We start from the raw sequence: 15,934 nt of genomic DNA on the forward strand, positions 1-15,934 counted from the left end.
TTTCATCATAAACCAAAACAAGTTAATCACTTACACGATAAAGATCCTTGACACATGAATATGCATCCAGGATCTTTGTTGGCCTTGTCCTGTTCTTTCAGAACATCACTATCAATGAAGGATCTTCTTGCTTGAAACTGCAGGTCAAGAATTTGGGAGACAGCATCTTGGTTGGGTTTTGGTTTCTTGTACAGCTCCTGCAGGGTCTGATAATGTCTGGCCTGTGCTGTCAGACCATCTTTGGCTGATGAAATGGAGGAGACAAATCAGTAAATCAGTCAAATGGATGCAGAATGAAGACACAGTTCCTGGCTTCATTCGGTGCAGTCTTGGTACGGTGGAATTCTCAGCCGAGAGGAAACCAGATCCAAAACATTATGAACAAGAGAGAAACAATAGACCCAATTAGGAAAAAAGAAAAAAAAAAGTGTTATGTTCGATGTTTTCAGAGCAAAGTAGGTAACCAATCACATCTACACTAATAAGGGCCCAAATCCTTTTCCTCCTGAGAAAGTGTTCTGGTCCAGGAAAAAGGTCTCTCAAATCATCACGACGGAGGGTGTGGAGCAAGACTTCATCGATGTTGGCAGCTATAAAGACAGTCCAATCATTAACAAACCTTTTAAACTACAACTCATACATTTTTTTGACTAATGAATTTAATTCAACTTGACAAGTCAAACCAAGTTTGTTTTGTGCCAATTTCTGTTATCAGAATTAATTGTAAATGCAATTCAGTTTAGACATTTTGTCTCAAATTTGTAAAATACTTCTTTTTGAAATCAGTGTCAGCATACAGTTATTTTAATTACTTAGCAGACAAATCACAGTAATGGAAATTTTTTCATACCTACACATGACATACCATTTAAAATTGATACTGTGACATCATCCAGTTCATCCATTATTGGCCCCGGTTTGGATGTCCATTTAATTTCTCCTCAATCTGGCAGGGAAAAAAAAATCATCATATTAAGGTCACAATTAGGACAAGCTAGCTTCCGACTCAAGATCCGTTTTTTTTACAATGCCCACCTGCCATGGATCCCAAAGTTCCCATGCAATTAAAAGTTGTGACACCTTATCTGAATGATAACCCTAGACAGCTCAACGGATTGCTAGTCATACAGACAACAATCAAAATTGGAGTGAAACTTGTAACCACAATGCCTGCAACATGGTGGTACTTATGGTAATAATCATCAAATACCAGTGTTCTTCGTGATAAAATGACAACATCTGATAGGATTGTGCCACCTTGAACTGCAATCAACTTAAATTTTGATAAAAAACAAGCAAATTGTACCTAAACTACATCTTCAATCAATCCAATTTGAGCACCCTCTACCCCATAAACTAAAGATACTGCAACTACAAACTTGGTAGTACAGTATTTCGTCATGCCACATGTACCAACCATTGCCAGAGCTTATGGAGCAATTTGATGTTATTGTACAGTAAAAATGGAATATTGGAGCTTTCGCAAAAAAAAAAAAAAAAAAAAAAAACTTTAAGGCTTAATATCTCCAAAATGATACTGTACATATACTTGATAATGACTGAGGATATAGTCAGGGTATTCCTCAGGTCAACTGTACCAACCACTGACAGAAATTATGGAGCAAAGCAATGTTACTGTGCAGTAAAAAATTGAGTACTGGGCCCTTTTTGCCTGTTTGAAAAGCTAAAAAGAAAAAGGAAAACAACAACTTTGAGGCTTAATATCTCCAAAATGGTACATTAAATATGCCTTATAATGATTGAAGATATATTCAAGGTTGTCCTGAGGTCAACTGTACCAACCATTGACAGAGCTTATGGAGCAATTTGATGTTATTGTACAGTAAAAATGGAATATTGGAGCTGTCGCAAAACAAAACAAAAAGCCAACTTTAAAGCTTATTATCTCCAAAATGATACAGTAATACAGTAAAAAAAAAAAAGCATTTAGAAATCAAGTCAGTAATGTCAAGTCAGTGCTTGATGTGTCATCAGCAGGCGTCGGCGGCAGTAATGGGGCATCGGCGGGTTTCGGGCGGAATCGCCAGGCGTTGGGAAGCGTTGGCGGGTGTCGGGGGCTCGTGGCCCGGTGGCGGACGTCACGGCAGGCAGTGGCCAGGTGGGCTCAGTCCCGCAAACGCTGCTTACAGCTTTAATTTTGTATTGCTTTAAAACATTGTTTAAGTTGAGTTTAAATTTACACTATTTTTTTTTTCTTAGCTGCTAATTGTTCAAAAATGCTGATGTTAATAGTGTGTTTGCACAGTAAATGTTATGGCACTTTAATTCATATGGCAGTACATTTAAAATAACTGGCCGTCAAGTTCCAGGAACTGACAAACTGCACTGAGTTGAGTGAGATTCTCCAAAGGAACTCCAGTATAAATGTGGACTTTACATTCTAGTCCCCTGTGAAGAAAAACCCAAAAGTGAACGTTTTTGTGCCTCACCCTTTCTAACTGGGACAAGTGCTGATGTTAAGTGTTTGCACGATAAATGCTTTCGTTTATATGGCAGAACATTTAAATTAAAGTGTATGAAAGACTTCTTTTAAATTCATTATTGGCTTTTGCGTATACATTAATTGATTAATCGTGATTGATCAGGTAAATCATGCGATTAATTGCGATTAAAATTTTTAATCGTTGCCCAGCCCCAGTAAAAACATTTTTCTGGTGCCAGCATTTTGTGAGGCAGAAGTTGATTCATACTTCAGTGCCTTGGAGCGAATAGCTTCGCCACTCAACTGGCCAAGAGACATGTGGCCTGTCCTTCTCCAATGCAAGCGGGTGGGAAAAGCACAGGAGTTGGTGTCTGCTCTTTTCCTAGAAGACAGCCTGCAATATGATGTTGTAAAGGAAGCAATTTTTCCTGCTTATGAGCTTGTTCCTGAGCCCTGCCGGCAAAAATTTAGGAACCATAGAAAATCTAGTGGTCAAACCTTTGTCGAGTTTGCATGGGAGAAAAGCAACCTCTTTGATAAATAGTGTGCAGCTAATGATGTCAAAAATGACTTTGAGTCACTCCGTGAGCTCGTTCTTTTAGAAGATTTTAAAGACTCTTTGCCAGAGAAGGTGGTAATGTTCTTGAATGAACAGAAAGTGTCGTCATTGTCCAAGGCTGCTGTCCTCGCAGATGAGTTTGTGTTGACCCACAAAAATGTGATCTCATCTCCCCCCCGATCGGACAGGCCTTCTGCTTCTCGTCCCACAAGAGCCGAGTCTAGCCACCTCCCCCTTGAAAAGGCTAGAGGGAAGGGACTTCTGGTTTGGCCATAAAGCGGTAGACTGCGCGACACCAGGGCTCTCGACCGTCTAGGGCATATGTGACAAACCCTCATCAAGGCCCGCGGGCCAAATGTGGCCCGCCACGTCATTTTATGTGGCCTGCGGTCTGAGTGTCTAAAAATAAATAGGTCAAAAGCGTGCTTTGACCAAAAACTACATTTCCCACAATATCTGTCGACTATAATACCCGCGAAGTGACGCTCACCGCCACTACGCGGTAGTGTTTCCGCATCAATGCTAACGAGTGGAATTCAGAAATAAATAATGATCCCAAAATGTCCAGGAAGCAAAAAGTTGATGCAGATGGAAGACTGTTTCAAGAAAGATGGGAAGGCGAATACTTGTTTGTGCTTCAAGGAGAAAGACCAGTATGTCTTTTGTGTTATGAGGCGGTGTCGGTTGTCAAGGAGTACAATCTGCGTCGGCATTTTGACACCAAACACGGAGCCAAGTACGCCAAAGCTAGCCTTCAAGAAAAGCAACAAATCGCCCAAGAATTAAAAGGCAAACTGCGGTTGCAGCAGAGTGTGTTCACGAAATCCACAGCCAAAAACAATGCGGCAGTGAAAGCTAGCTTTATTGTGGCTGAAAAAATCGCCCACGCCTCCAAATCTTTTTCAGAAGGAGCGTTTTTGAAGGAGTGCATGCTAAAGGTCTGTGAGCAGGTGTGTCCCGACCAGTTACAGACTTTTAAAAATGTCAGTTTATCAAGAAACAACATCGCGGACCGAGTTAAGGAACTAGCAGAAAATCTTGCAACACAGCTGGCCGAGGAGACACGCAGCTACACAGCTTTTTCATTCGCTGTTGATGAAAGCACAGATAACACGGATACAGCACAGTTATCAATTTTTATTAGAGGCGTGAAGTCGGATCTCTCTGTCACTGAGGAGCTGTTGGATGTAGCTGCAATGCATGGGACCACGACGGGACAGGACATTTTTGATGCGGTGGAGAAGTCTGTAAGTAAAAATGCATTGCCCTGGGAAAATGCAAAAAATGAACTGCCACACGCCTCTGATAACGTATCATTGCATTATCCATCAAGAAGCTTTGTGTGGGAAGGTGCTGGGGATGGATGACATAGTGACCACAGTCATGAAAGCAGTGAACTTCATTCGTGCGCGAGGCCTGAATCACCGTCAGTTCCAGCTGTTTTTGCAGGAGATGGGCTCGGAGCACGGGGATGTGCCGTACCATACAGAAGTGCGGTGGCTGAGTAGGAGCAAAGTCCTCAAGCGATTTTTTGAGCTCAGGGAAGACATTGCTCTTTTTATGCAGAGTAAAGGAAAACCCTTGTCTGAACTGTCAGATCCAAAGTGGCTGTGTGACTTTGCTGTGTTGTGTGACATAGCCGAAAATCTCGCCCAACTGAATCAGAAGCTGCAGGGACGCAAACAAGTCATCACGCAGATGTCCAACACGATCACGGCTTTCCAGCGTAAACTGGACCTATGGATGTGCCAAGTGAAACAGGACAATCTTGCCCACTTTCCTGTTTGTCAGAGCATGTCAGAGCATGTCAGAGCATGTCAGCCTCATTTCCCGAGACTTTTTCATGTGCTCAGTTGGCTACCAAACTGAGCCGGTTACAGACTGAGTTTGATCGGCGCTTCTCTGACTTCAGAGCACAGCAGTCTGGCTTTGACATCTTTGCCAATCCTTTCACCACTGACGTCTGCACTGCACCCCAGCACCTTCAGATGGAGTTAATTGAGCTTCAAAGCAACAGTGGCCTGAGAGCAAAGTTCCAGGATGCTGCAATCCAGGACTTTTACCATCTGCTGCCCCCTGATTTGATGCCACAGCTTCGACGTCATGCTGCCCGTGTTCTGTCCATGTTTGGGAGCACCTATCTGTGCGAACAGATGTTTTCCATAATGAATCTGAACAAAAACAAGCACAGATCACGCCTCACTGATGACAACCTCCATGCTGTTCTGCGGATTGCCTCAGCACAGGACCTAAAACCAGACATTGACACACTGGTAACGGGAAAACGGTGTCAGACATCTGGTCAGAAAACACACAGGTAAGCATTTAAAAAAAAACTTAATTAGAATATAATAAAATGTAATTCAACCAAGAAGAAGAATAGTTAAACTCTGTGTGCAATTTAATGATTGTGCTTGCATTTTGTTTTGTGTTTGTTATTTTCAGAACATGATCAATGGATGATAGATAGGGGATCCACTTGATGTGTTCAAGGACAGGCTGCATCTCCTCTTCAGAAACCTAAAAACTTGACCAATGCAGTTGTCAACTGAGTCAACCTTTATTTTGTTATTTGTAGTTGATTACATATCATTTATGTGTAGCTGCCGTTGCAATTATTTAGTGTTTGCAGGTTTTATGTGTGTATGCAGACAAATTATTGTAATCAAACTATCAGTTGGATCTGTTATACATGTTCTTAGCAGCTCACAATTGTTGATTCTACAGTAATTAAGACCATTTTAATGGGCTTAATTATGTTATTTATTATGTTATTTTTCCTTATTCACTTGGATAGTTTGATCCATGATTGATGGAGTTATGTGGGTTTCATAAGCTAACAAAAGGATTTATGTTAACAGAGCAACAAGCAAACATATTTTTTCTATGCAACTGTAATGTGCAAGAACTGATATAACTTGAATAAGTAATACATTCAGAGTTATTTAACATTAAGGAGTAGTTACATTTACTTTACATTACATTTAGTTACATTTATAAGTTACATCTGGCCCTTTGAGGACAGCCATTATGCTGATGTGGCCCTCGGTGAAAATGAGTTTGACACCCCTGGTCTAGGGTAAAAAGTCCCCGAAAACTTGAATAACTATTGTCAGATATCATATTAACTACAAAGTGATCAGGGGAACGTTGGAATGGGAAGGAAAACTTGATTCAACCAAAAGAGAAACACGGTAACAGACAATATGGCCGAACTACCAGCTTGCTCTGAAACAGAGGGAGATGGCGAAACGAACTCCTCGTGACTAACGACGCGGAAAAGGCCTCGGACATAGAAATTATTAGCAAGGAGATACGGGATTTAAAAACGGAATCAAAAGAAGTCCTTCGCACGTTTGGAGAAACACTGAGGAACGACGTGGAAAAAGACTTGGACGACTTCAAAGACGAAATAAATCAACAACTTGCGAAAGTCATCACCGAACAGGAGCTCCAGACCGGCAAGATCAACGAGGCTGAGTCGCGGATTGAAAAACTAGAACGTTGGGCACAGGAAGCTAATGACGCTCTGGTCATATCACTGAGAGAACAAAAAGCTCTTCAGGACAAGTTAACTGACCTGGAGTCCAGGCCGAGGAGAAACAACCTACGTATCTATGGAGTCACTGAAGGAGAGGAGGGAGAATCTGTGGCCAAGTTTGTGGAAGACCTGCTGAAAAGCGAACTGCACCTGCCAGCAGATTTTAATTTCCAAATTCAGAGAGCACACCGCTCATTTGCACAGAAGCCAGCGGACGGTGCCCAACCGAGACCCATCATTGTTAACTTTCTGGAATTTACTACCAAAGAGAGGGTCCTGAGAGAGCTTGCCTGACAATGCCACCTGGGGAGTTGCACCCCAGGAAATAAACTATAATAAAATTCCTCGGGCTACACAGGTTCGTTACGCTTTGAAATTTAAGAGGACGAGACGGACTTCCAATGAAACAGCTTTATTTGACAACAATTTAAAATAGACCAGGTTTAGCTGCCTGAGTGTCAAGGAAATAAGTACCATACCAAAAAGACTGTTCAACATAAGAAAATAAGGGGTGTAGTATCTGAATCTATGTATATGACATCATGTGATCTTATGTATATGGCCTGATGTGAACTCAGCAGTGAACCTGCTGCACTTCTTCCCTAAGGGCGTCTCAGGGTCCATATATGGTCTTGTTGTTGCCAACGGCCACCAAATTGAAAACAGATGGTCATTGGGGGTGCAACTATGGAATGTATACATTCTCCCCCACTTCTAGCATCTTCCTCCCTGGTTGCTGGGAGGTATAAAAGGTGATGGGAACAAAGCATCATCGGAGTTGCTCACATCTGGCCCAGAGACATCCCCAGGCTTTCCATGGTGCCTGTCTGACTTTTGACTTCTTTGCAAATAAACCAGTTTTTATACAACTAAGTCTGTGTCAATGAAGACTCCTTCAACATCTACATCACTTGAATCCACCAGAAGAATTCACCACAGGGGAACAGGGCCAAAGAAACCAAAAAAAACTCAAAAAAGGGAATAAACAAAGCTAAGGGAATCACTACAAACCAAAATTCACGCTACGCCAACTCCTGTCCTAAAGAAAAGAGAACAAAATTAACATACTAATACCTTGAGACACCCAGGCAAGCGTTAAACAGTTAGAACGAAAGGAAAACTTTTATTTATTCTTTGCACACACACACACACAAAACAAAACTGCCTGGGTGCAGTCGCTCCAAGTCGCTGCCTCCCCGCCGAGCGCCAGAGGAGGAGGGGGAGGGGGGGCTTCAGCTTTAACAGCCAAGCGGTGAATGCACAACGATCACGCACACACAGCACCACCTCCCGATGAACGGGCACCCGCCAGGGTTCCTCCTCCAGCTGTGCTTATGGCCCAGCCCGCTCTGGGATTGCTAGCCGAAATGCTAAGAACTGCGAAGGACAGAGTTCTCAGCGTGGACACGCCAGAGGAGTGCTGACTCCAGCCTGCGCTTGTTTTTAAAAGAGCTGCTTTCACTCTGCACTCTGGCGCAGGTGTAATCAGTGCGTTTACATGCAGAGCTTAATCGGACTAAGCAATAATTTGGTTTTCTCGTCCAATCGGAGTTCTCACCTTGTCCCCCTATACATGCAGCTGAGAAATTTGAATTACTGACGGGAACGTGTCCTCCTCCCAACAGTAGGGGGTGGAGTGAGCCTTTTCAGCTGGTCAGCTGCTTTCGGTTGACATATTACATCATTATGATATAGAATGATAGTTCATAATGTACATGTTACTTACTTTGCAGATAAGCTGTACCCTATTTCTTGTGCTCATGGTTATCTTAAAAGATAACCATGAGACAAGAACGTTGTCTGCTGTTGAAGGGCTACAACAACACAATGTCTTCGATGCTACGCTTTGTGCCGTCGCCACGGACCCCAAACTCTCGTTCTTGTTGGATGCGAGTTCTGCGCAGACTGGTGGGAGAGTTTGTGTACAGGTTTTGCAAAGGAACGGTGTCTTCAGTTATACACACGCTCATTAAAGTGCCGACCGTGGAGGAAGCTTGTGCCGTTTCCAGCAGAATAACAGCGAAATTATCGAAATAAAAACAAATCAGAAAAACATCTCTTTGCTGTGCTTTTATTTACAAAGTTGAAATTCTTCTAACTTACAAAAAATGTGAACGAAAAGGTAGAAATATAAATACGAAGGAATACGTATTTGTTCAGGGCTGCGCAAAGCCGGAGCCCTGCATTTGCTGCGCTACCCTTTTTAAAAAGGTCTCTGTTGTGTGTTATTTTAATATGTCCATCTCTTTTAGAAGAGAAAGCATCGCCCCGGTCTCATCCTCTCTCCAAATGTCAACATTCTTATTCGAGTTTGCTGGTTGTTTCACGCCGTCTGTTTTGTTAGACGACGTAGTTGTGCGGTGGCGCGTGCGCACTTACGTTGTCCAGTTAATCGTCCGACTAAGGCGTATACATAGCCGAGAAATTAGAATTCCAATCGCATTATCTGGGTGTCTCAATCGGAGTTCTCCGATTCCAATCGGAGTTCTCAAACTCCGATCAGAATCAGACGAAGGCAATAATTCAAATTTCTCTAGTACCATGTAAACGCACTGAGGGACGCAAAGATTGCACTCCGGCGCAGGTGTGATTGATGACGCGAAGGTGGGGGCAAACCCACCTGCCACATAGTTAATTAATTCAATTAATTAATTAAAGTGCTTTTTGAACCTTTGGCCGCTCCGTAGATTGTGGAAACGGGAAATGAATTGACTCACAGCACACAGTCACACGCTTGCAGCCGGCTTGTAAGCACAACAAAAAAAAAGAAAAAGACACTGAGCGTAGATGAGCACTAGGAAGGACTAACATGGATAAGGCGTCAATTGGAAATGGAAAGTTCCACTTCAAAACCCTGCCAGATGGCAGTCTTGACAGGACAAAAGTGATATGCATTTACTGTAAAGCTGTATTTAGTTTCCACCGGAGTACGAGCAGTCTTACGTTTCACTTGTCTGCGAAGCATACAGCTGACGCGGAGAGCCCTCCGCCCCCTTCTGAGGTAAAGCAAACCACGTTGGATGGTGTGGCACGGAGACCACTGGCCGCGTCCACCACACGCCAACTTTCAACAGCGGGGGCTAAATGGGTGTGGCTACGGCTTGCAGGCCAATTAATGTGGTGGAGGACGAGGGTCTGCGCGATATCATATATATTATACTGACTATGGATGAATATGACACTGACTGGATGATTATGGCACTGACTGTGGATTACTATGGATGCTAAACAGCTGTTATAGGCTATACTGCCTAACTGCACTATATCAGTTGAGTCCTGTACTGTATTGCACTGCCCCCTGTTTAATGCACACTTTATTTATTGTTTTGATTTAATTTAATTTATTTTGTGCATCACAGTTTGATGCAATGCATAAGTGTCATCCTTTTGTCTTAATGGCTGCTGAAAAAAGGGGATGAATAGTTCAAGTTGGAGTTGAAAAGTAAAATAGAGAAATTTTGGTAGTACTAGTAATCATTACTATGTAATGTTACAGTTATGCCCATCTGTTATCTTTGTTGGGCTTGAGTTTATGATTTTTTTTTTTACCCTGTGCATCTTTTGTTTTGTTAGTCGTACTTGTCATTGCTCCAACACGAATAAACATGCTGCATCCCACTAGATGGCGCATTTGCCTTATTTACAAGCACCATGGTCATCAGAGCTGATCTCTGCCACTCTCAGCAGCATGAGTCTAAGGTCTACTAAGATTCCACAATCTATTACACCTCGTGAGCAAAACAGGCTACAGGTAAAATTAAACATCTTCAGTTGAGCAACTCAGGCAAGTTAAACTGATTTAAAAACAAACAAACACTATAATACTAGGAAAAGAATCCTCTACATGTCAATAAATAATACAGATTGAGTATTCATAAAAATAAATGCTTACTTTAAATAAGAAAATCCAACAAACCAACAAGTGCAACACGAAAAAGGAAACCAACAATCAAAATAATGCTTAATTGCCTTAGTTTTGTCCCACACTTATCAGCTTAGCTACTAAGAATAACACACATTATTCACCTGGACAGAAGGAGGTTCTGAGGAACGTGTTGGTCCTGGAGCTTCCTGGTCAGGATGTTCGGGAGATCCCTCTGGCTCAATGTCTGGAGCGCCAACATATTTTAGAATTGCTCCTACAGAGACAAAGCTCATTAGATCATCAAGCAAAACAGATCAGAAGCGCATTTTCCTATTTTATTATTACAGTGATGTTGCAGTAATATAGGAAAATTAAAAATTCATTTGTATTTAAATTAAACATTATGGTTGCAGTGTCCCTTTAAAGCTTTTACCCAATTACAAAACTGTCATTTTTAAGAGTTTTTGGCATTACTTTACACACTGTACTAGTTAAAGTAATAAAACTAAGATAAATGACCCACTGCCACAACAGTCTAAAATAGTCAACACCATGCCAAATAAAGTATTTCCATAAAATATTTCTTTGAATTATAAAACAGTAGCACATTTCTAATGAAGGGCCTACAAAATACAAACTAAGCTTAGTAAATTCATCCTAAGTTAAGGCTAAAATAACATTAAGAGTCAAATATGTGAGAGACAACTTCCACTAAACGATAACAGGGGACTGACTACAACAACAAAATGCCCTCCTTCACTCCCTCCCTCCCTGTTAGAATGTGAATAAACGGGTGTGGAGTCAATCAGTCATTCCCATGGCAGGATAGGCCAACATGGCAGGATATGGTCAACTTTCATAAAACAAACAAAAACGCTGATTCATGACGAACAAATATTAGCCAGCCAGCTAACATTTATCAGACGCTAGCTAGCTAGCTCGCTAGCAGGACAAATAAACAAACTTGGAGGTGGGGGGGGGGACAACAGCGTTTCACCTCCACCTCTCCAGCCCACATCACAAACAAATAACTTACCTTTCCCCTTTGCAAGTTTTTCTTGATCAGTTTTCTTTTCCTTCCGTTTTTCCGCACGGCTGGGATAACTCCTTTTTGATGCCATTATGGTGTCTGTTTGTTTTTAATCCTCTCGCTAACGGGAACGAATGGTAGCTGTCAATCATTCACGTCATACCTGTGCGTCGCCGGCCCGCTCCGTCACAACCTGCGTGACAGTGCGGCAAGCCCCCAGAGTCCAAGATGGCGTCCCATTCCTTTCAATGAAGTTGCTCACCCAGCGCATGGCTCCCAAAAACTTTTTGACTTCCGCATTGATGGGATAATAGAGCATGCGCAGTTGTGTCAGTGTGGAGACCGTCACTGACAGACGTGCGCGCTCACGAACCGTACAAAATTCAACATGGAAATTAATGTATTTTTTACGGAACAACTGACGATTGTTGTTTTGAAATTTTAGAAATAATAATGATGATGATGATGATGATGATGATGATGATGATGATGATGATGATGATTATTATTATTATATTAATAAAATAGTATTATTATAATAATATACTATTATTTGTGTATTAAACAAGTGAGCAATGTGCCACTGAATAATAAATGATAATTCTTTGAAGCAACTCTCTATGGACCATAACAGCACTGCCACACATATTTTTTTAATTAATAACCTCTTCGGAAAGCAGACAAAGTAATGAAATGATTGGTCTATTTATTTCATCAGAACTAAAAAAAATTAAAAATAAAAACTCAACGATCTTGAAAGTTCCTCCCTGAAAGTTCCTCCCTTTCTCTTGCACCTGTCGATGTGTGTAGCTAACACAAATTTGCAAATATTTTGTCGTCCTCATGGAATTAAACAGCACACCATGTTAATTTATCAGCGAGTGCTCTCTCTTTTCATGCAATTCATCACGCTTAACATGTAATGCTGAATCATGAACGCTATGGAGCAAAAAATAATAATTACATAAACCACGAGTGAAATAAAATGTGTCATTCATTCAATAAAGATTTCATTCATTCATCTTCTATACCCGCTTATTCCTATTCAGGGTCACGGGGGTCTGCTGGAGCCTATCCCAGCTGTCTTAGGGCGAAGGCAGGGTGACACCCTGGACAAGTCGCCAGTTCATCGCAGGGCCACATAGAGACAAACAACCATTCACACTCACATGCACACCTACGGACAATTTAGAACGTTCAATTGACCTCACGTGCATGTTTTTGGAGTGTGGGAGGAAGCCGGAGAGAACCCACGCAGACACAGGGAGAACATGCAAACTCCACACAGAAAGGTCCCAGGTCCAGGCCCCGGAATCGAACCCACGACCTTCTTGCTGTGAGGCGGCAGCGCTAACCACTGCACCACCGACTATTTTATTACTTAGTTGAAAATGCCATTTTATTTCATTTAACAAAGCATATCATTATTTCATCATGCATTTAATTGTTTTGTGGTCCTGTGTTTTAGTGCTTCATAATTGTATTCTGTTGTCAAATTTGCCCATCAAAGTCAGATTAGTAATCCTGTACATCAGTTTAAGGAAAACCAATTCTAGGTAATGGATTGCAGATCTTGTAGTGACCTGTTACAATGGAAAGAAATGTATACATAATAAGTACGTCTGTGTGCCCGATATTTTAGCTAACACTAAACTTTCTGCACAACTGCATTGTGCTTTTTCTTTGGCCACAGAGAACAGAAACGTCTGTAGTTCTTTGTTCACCCATGGTACAGTTTCATAAGCTTTTCAGTTTTTAATACGTGTTAATGTAAAAATCCACACGCGAGGCATTTAAAAATGGCGGTTTTGGTCTTTCGTGAAAGACTGCCTTTGGCCAATCAGTGTGCTGAACGTTGCTACGTCACCCTTATGGTCTCAGCTCTGCTCGCTTCGAAGCCCAACGAGGCAGGTACCAAAATCCTAACCCCTGGGAACGTGACAATTGTTTTTTTCAATTGAAGTTTTCGTTATTTTGTTCGTTTTCGTTAACTATTATAACCGTGGTCAGGACCTCCAGTCAGAAGATCCACTGGAGGACATTTAGAGCAAACAGTCAGACAACAGCAGCTTCACCACACCAGCTGAAAAATGGAGTTTGGATGCTTTCAGCTTCAAGTCTCCAACTCTTCTTTCTCCAACCTTCTCTCAGCTCCAGAGGTTGGTAGTCTGCAGGAGCTTCTACAGCAGCAGAAGATCCACTGGAGAGGAGATGTGAACGTGTGACTGAAGGTGAAGAAGCAGGAAGTCAAACTCTCCTCAACAGCATCTACACTGAGCTCTACATCACTGAGGGACTGAGTGAGGAGGTCAACAGAGAGCATGAGGTCAAACAGCTGGAGACCAAGAAGACCAAGGAGATCCTCCACGACCGTCCAATCAGGTGCAGCCAGATCTATGAAGCCTCACCTGAGCAGCAGGGACTCAGGGAGTCAGAGTGGTGCTGACCAGGTCTCTGGGCTGGACTGGGAAGCCTTGGGGTCCCACTGGAGGAGCTGGAGGAGGTGACTGGGTCCAGGGAAGTCTGGGGGTCTCTGCTGAGGCTGCTGCCCCCGAGACCTGACTCCGGATACGGCAGTAGAAGATGGATGGATGGATGGATGGATGGATGCCAGGTGATAGAACATTTCATAAAAACAGACTCTGCATTATAACTTCTATTACACTCTAAATAACTCACTCCAATATAACTGCACTCGTCCTTCTCTCACATTACATTGGATCACAATGACCAAACAACACAACAAAGACAATGATCCAACTGTACTGCCACGTCCAGACTCAGTGTAGGTCTGTAGGCCTCTTGGACCTTCATGTGAACCACTGCGTGTTGACTGGAGGTGAAACATGACTGACTGCTGTCCTCCTACCTGGACAATGCAATCTCACTTTCATTCTGCTGCAGATGGCCATTTTCATTTTACACCGTCCAAATTTACAGCTCAGGGCGCTGGGACGAATTCCAAATTGTGTGCAGATACAGGCCTACACTTCAAATAATTATGAGAAAAATCCAACGTAAAGAGAGCACTTCCATTAGGAAATAGTCAACATGAAATTTCGTCTTCTACTGACACCTGCTGGTCAAATTGAATAGTTGCAAATATTGTGAACAAGTTGTCATCTAATTCTAATCCTAAACAATATGGCCATTCCAAGTCAAGTATTAAGACAATTAATCAGGTTTGTACTGCTTGATTGAACACATTCATCCCGTTCCAGTGCACTAAAACCCACTTCCCTTCAGGACCGTGTCAGCGAAGCCAAAACTTCCTTGAGTGACGTTGTGTCCCAGCATGCAATGCCAGCTAGCAAGTCACAATACTATTCCATCACAAACATGGATGTAAAAAATAAAAAGGGACGAAAAATGAAACTTCAGGAACACCAACCATTGCAATACAAGCAGAACTGGGCCGAAGTTTTATATTATGTACACCATAATACAGCCTTCTGGTGGACAAGCCATACTATTTAATCCATGTCTTCCTATGGCAATTCCGTGGGTAGAAACTCGTCGTAGAGGTCACGTGCTGGGTGCTCGTCACTCCACCAACCACCTCGGAGAAGGTCTAACAGGAGAAGCTTGCTGGCGGAAATGATACACTACAAGTGGATGTGACGCTAATGAGTGCGATGGATGAGGTAGAGCAATGCTCCAGAACCCGATTCAGACTACTCTCCCTCCACTTTTTTTGTTTTGTATGAGCGTTTAAAAAAAACAACATAATGATAATCGAATAAGCTTTAGTTTATTAATCAGAATTAAAACAAGGTTGTAGATTTGTTATAGATGAGTTCCTTTGTTGTAGTTTGGCGCTTGAAAAACTATATATGGGATGTACCATGACCTGAGGGATTTCCTCATCCCATCCCAGCTTGGTTCTGATGCTGAATGTGAATGTATCTTGCTGTACATCCCACTGAGCTCCAAGGGCCCTCTCCATAGGGAGCTGGTCTCTGTCAAGGTTAAGTGTTTTTACCTCTTTAGCTCTCTGCTCTTCAGGAATGGCGGCCAGCACCGAGCGATGATTGCTCACCCACTTATTGAACTTAAATCCACCTCTACCGCACAGGTCTGTTAGCTGCTGGTACAGATGTATTGCTTGTTCCACCGTGCTGACGGCCTTTAGACAATCATCCACGTAGAAATTTTGACCAACAGTGTTTATAACCTCGGCTGGGAAGTCATGCTGATTGTCGTCGAATGAAGCACAGCTTGGGGATGACACTGCCCCAAAGATGTGGACCAGCATCCTGTGCTCTTGTAGGTCCTTTGTAATGTCCCCATCTGGCCACCAGAGGAAGCGTAAGAAGTTTACATCCTGGTTGGAAACTCTTACTTGATGAAACGTTCCCTCAATGTCAGTCATGAATGCTACAGGGCCTTGGCGAAAACGAAGCAGCACACCTAGCAGTGTACTTGTCAAATTGGGACCCTGCAGGAGCTCTTTATTTAATGATGTTCACTCACTTTCAATCTCACAGCCACTAAAA

At 42.4% G+C, this 15,934-nt stretch overlaps 1 protein-coding gene across 1 annotated transcript; it reads left to right on the forward strand.

Annotated features, from left to right (window-relative positions):
- Positions 1–3,562: 3,562 nt before the first annotated feature.
- LOC142898424 (general transcription factor II-I repeat domain-containing protein 2A-like) lies at positions 3,563–5,323 on the forward strand. The gene is given in 3 exon segments (XM_076041356.1): positions 3,563–4,272; positions 4,274–4,811; positions 4,814–5,323. Coding segments are annotated over 3 exon segments (1,758 nt in total).
- The last annotated feature ends 10,611 nt before the right edge of the window (positions 5,324–15,934 follow it).

Source organism: Nelusetta ayraudi, unplaced genomic scaffold (genome assembly GCF_046127955.1).
Source record: "Nelusetta ayraudi isolate G7.1 ecotype Tasmania unplaced genomic scaffold, CSIRO-AGI_Nayr_v1 ptg000064l, whole genome shotgun sequence".
Lineage (NCBI taxonomy): Eukaryota > Metazoa > Chordata > Actinopteri > Tetraodontiformes > Monacanthidae > Nelusetta > Nelusetta ayraudi.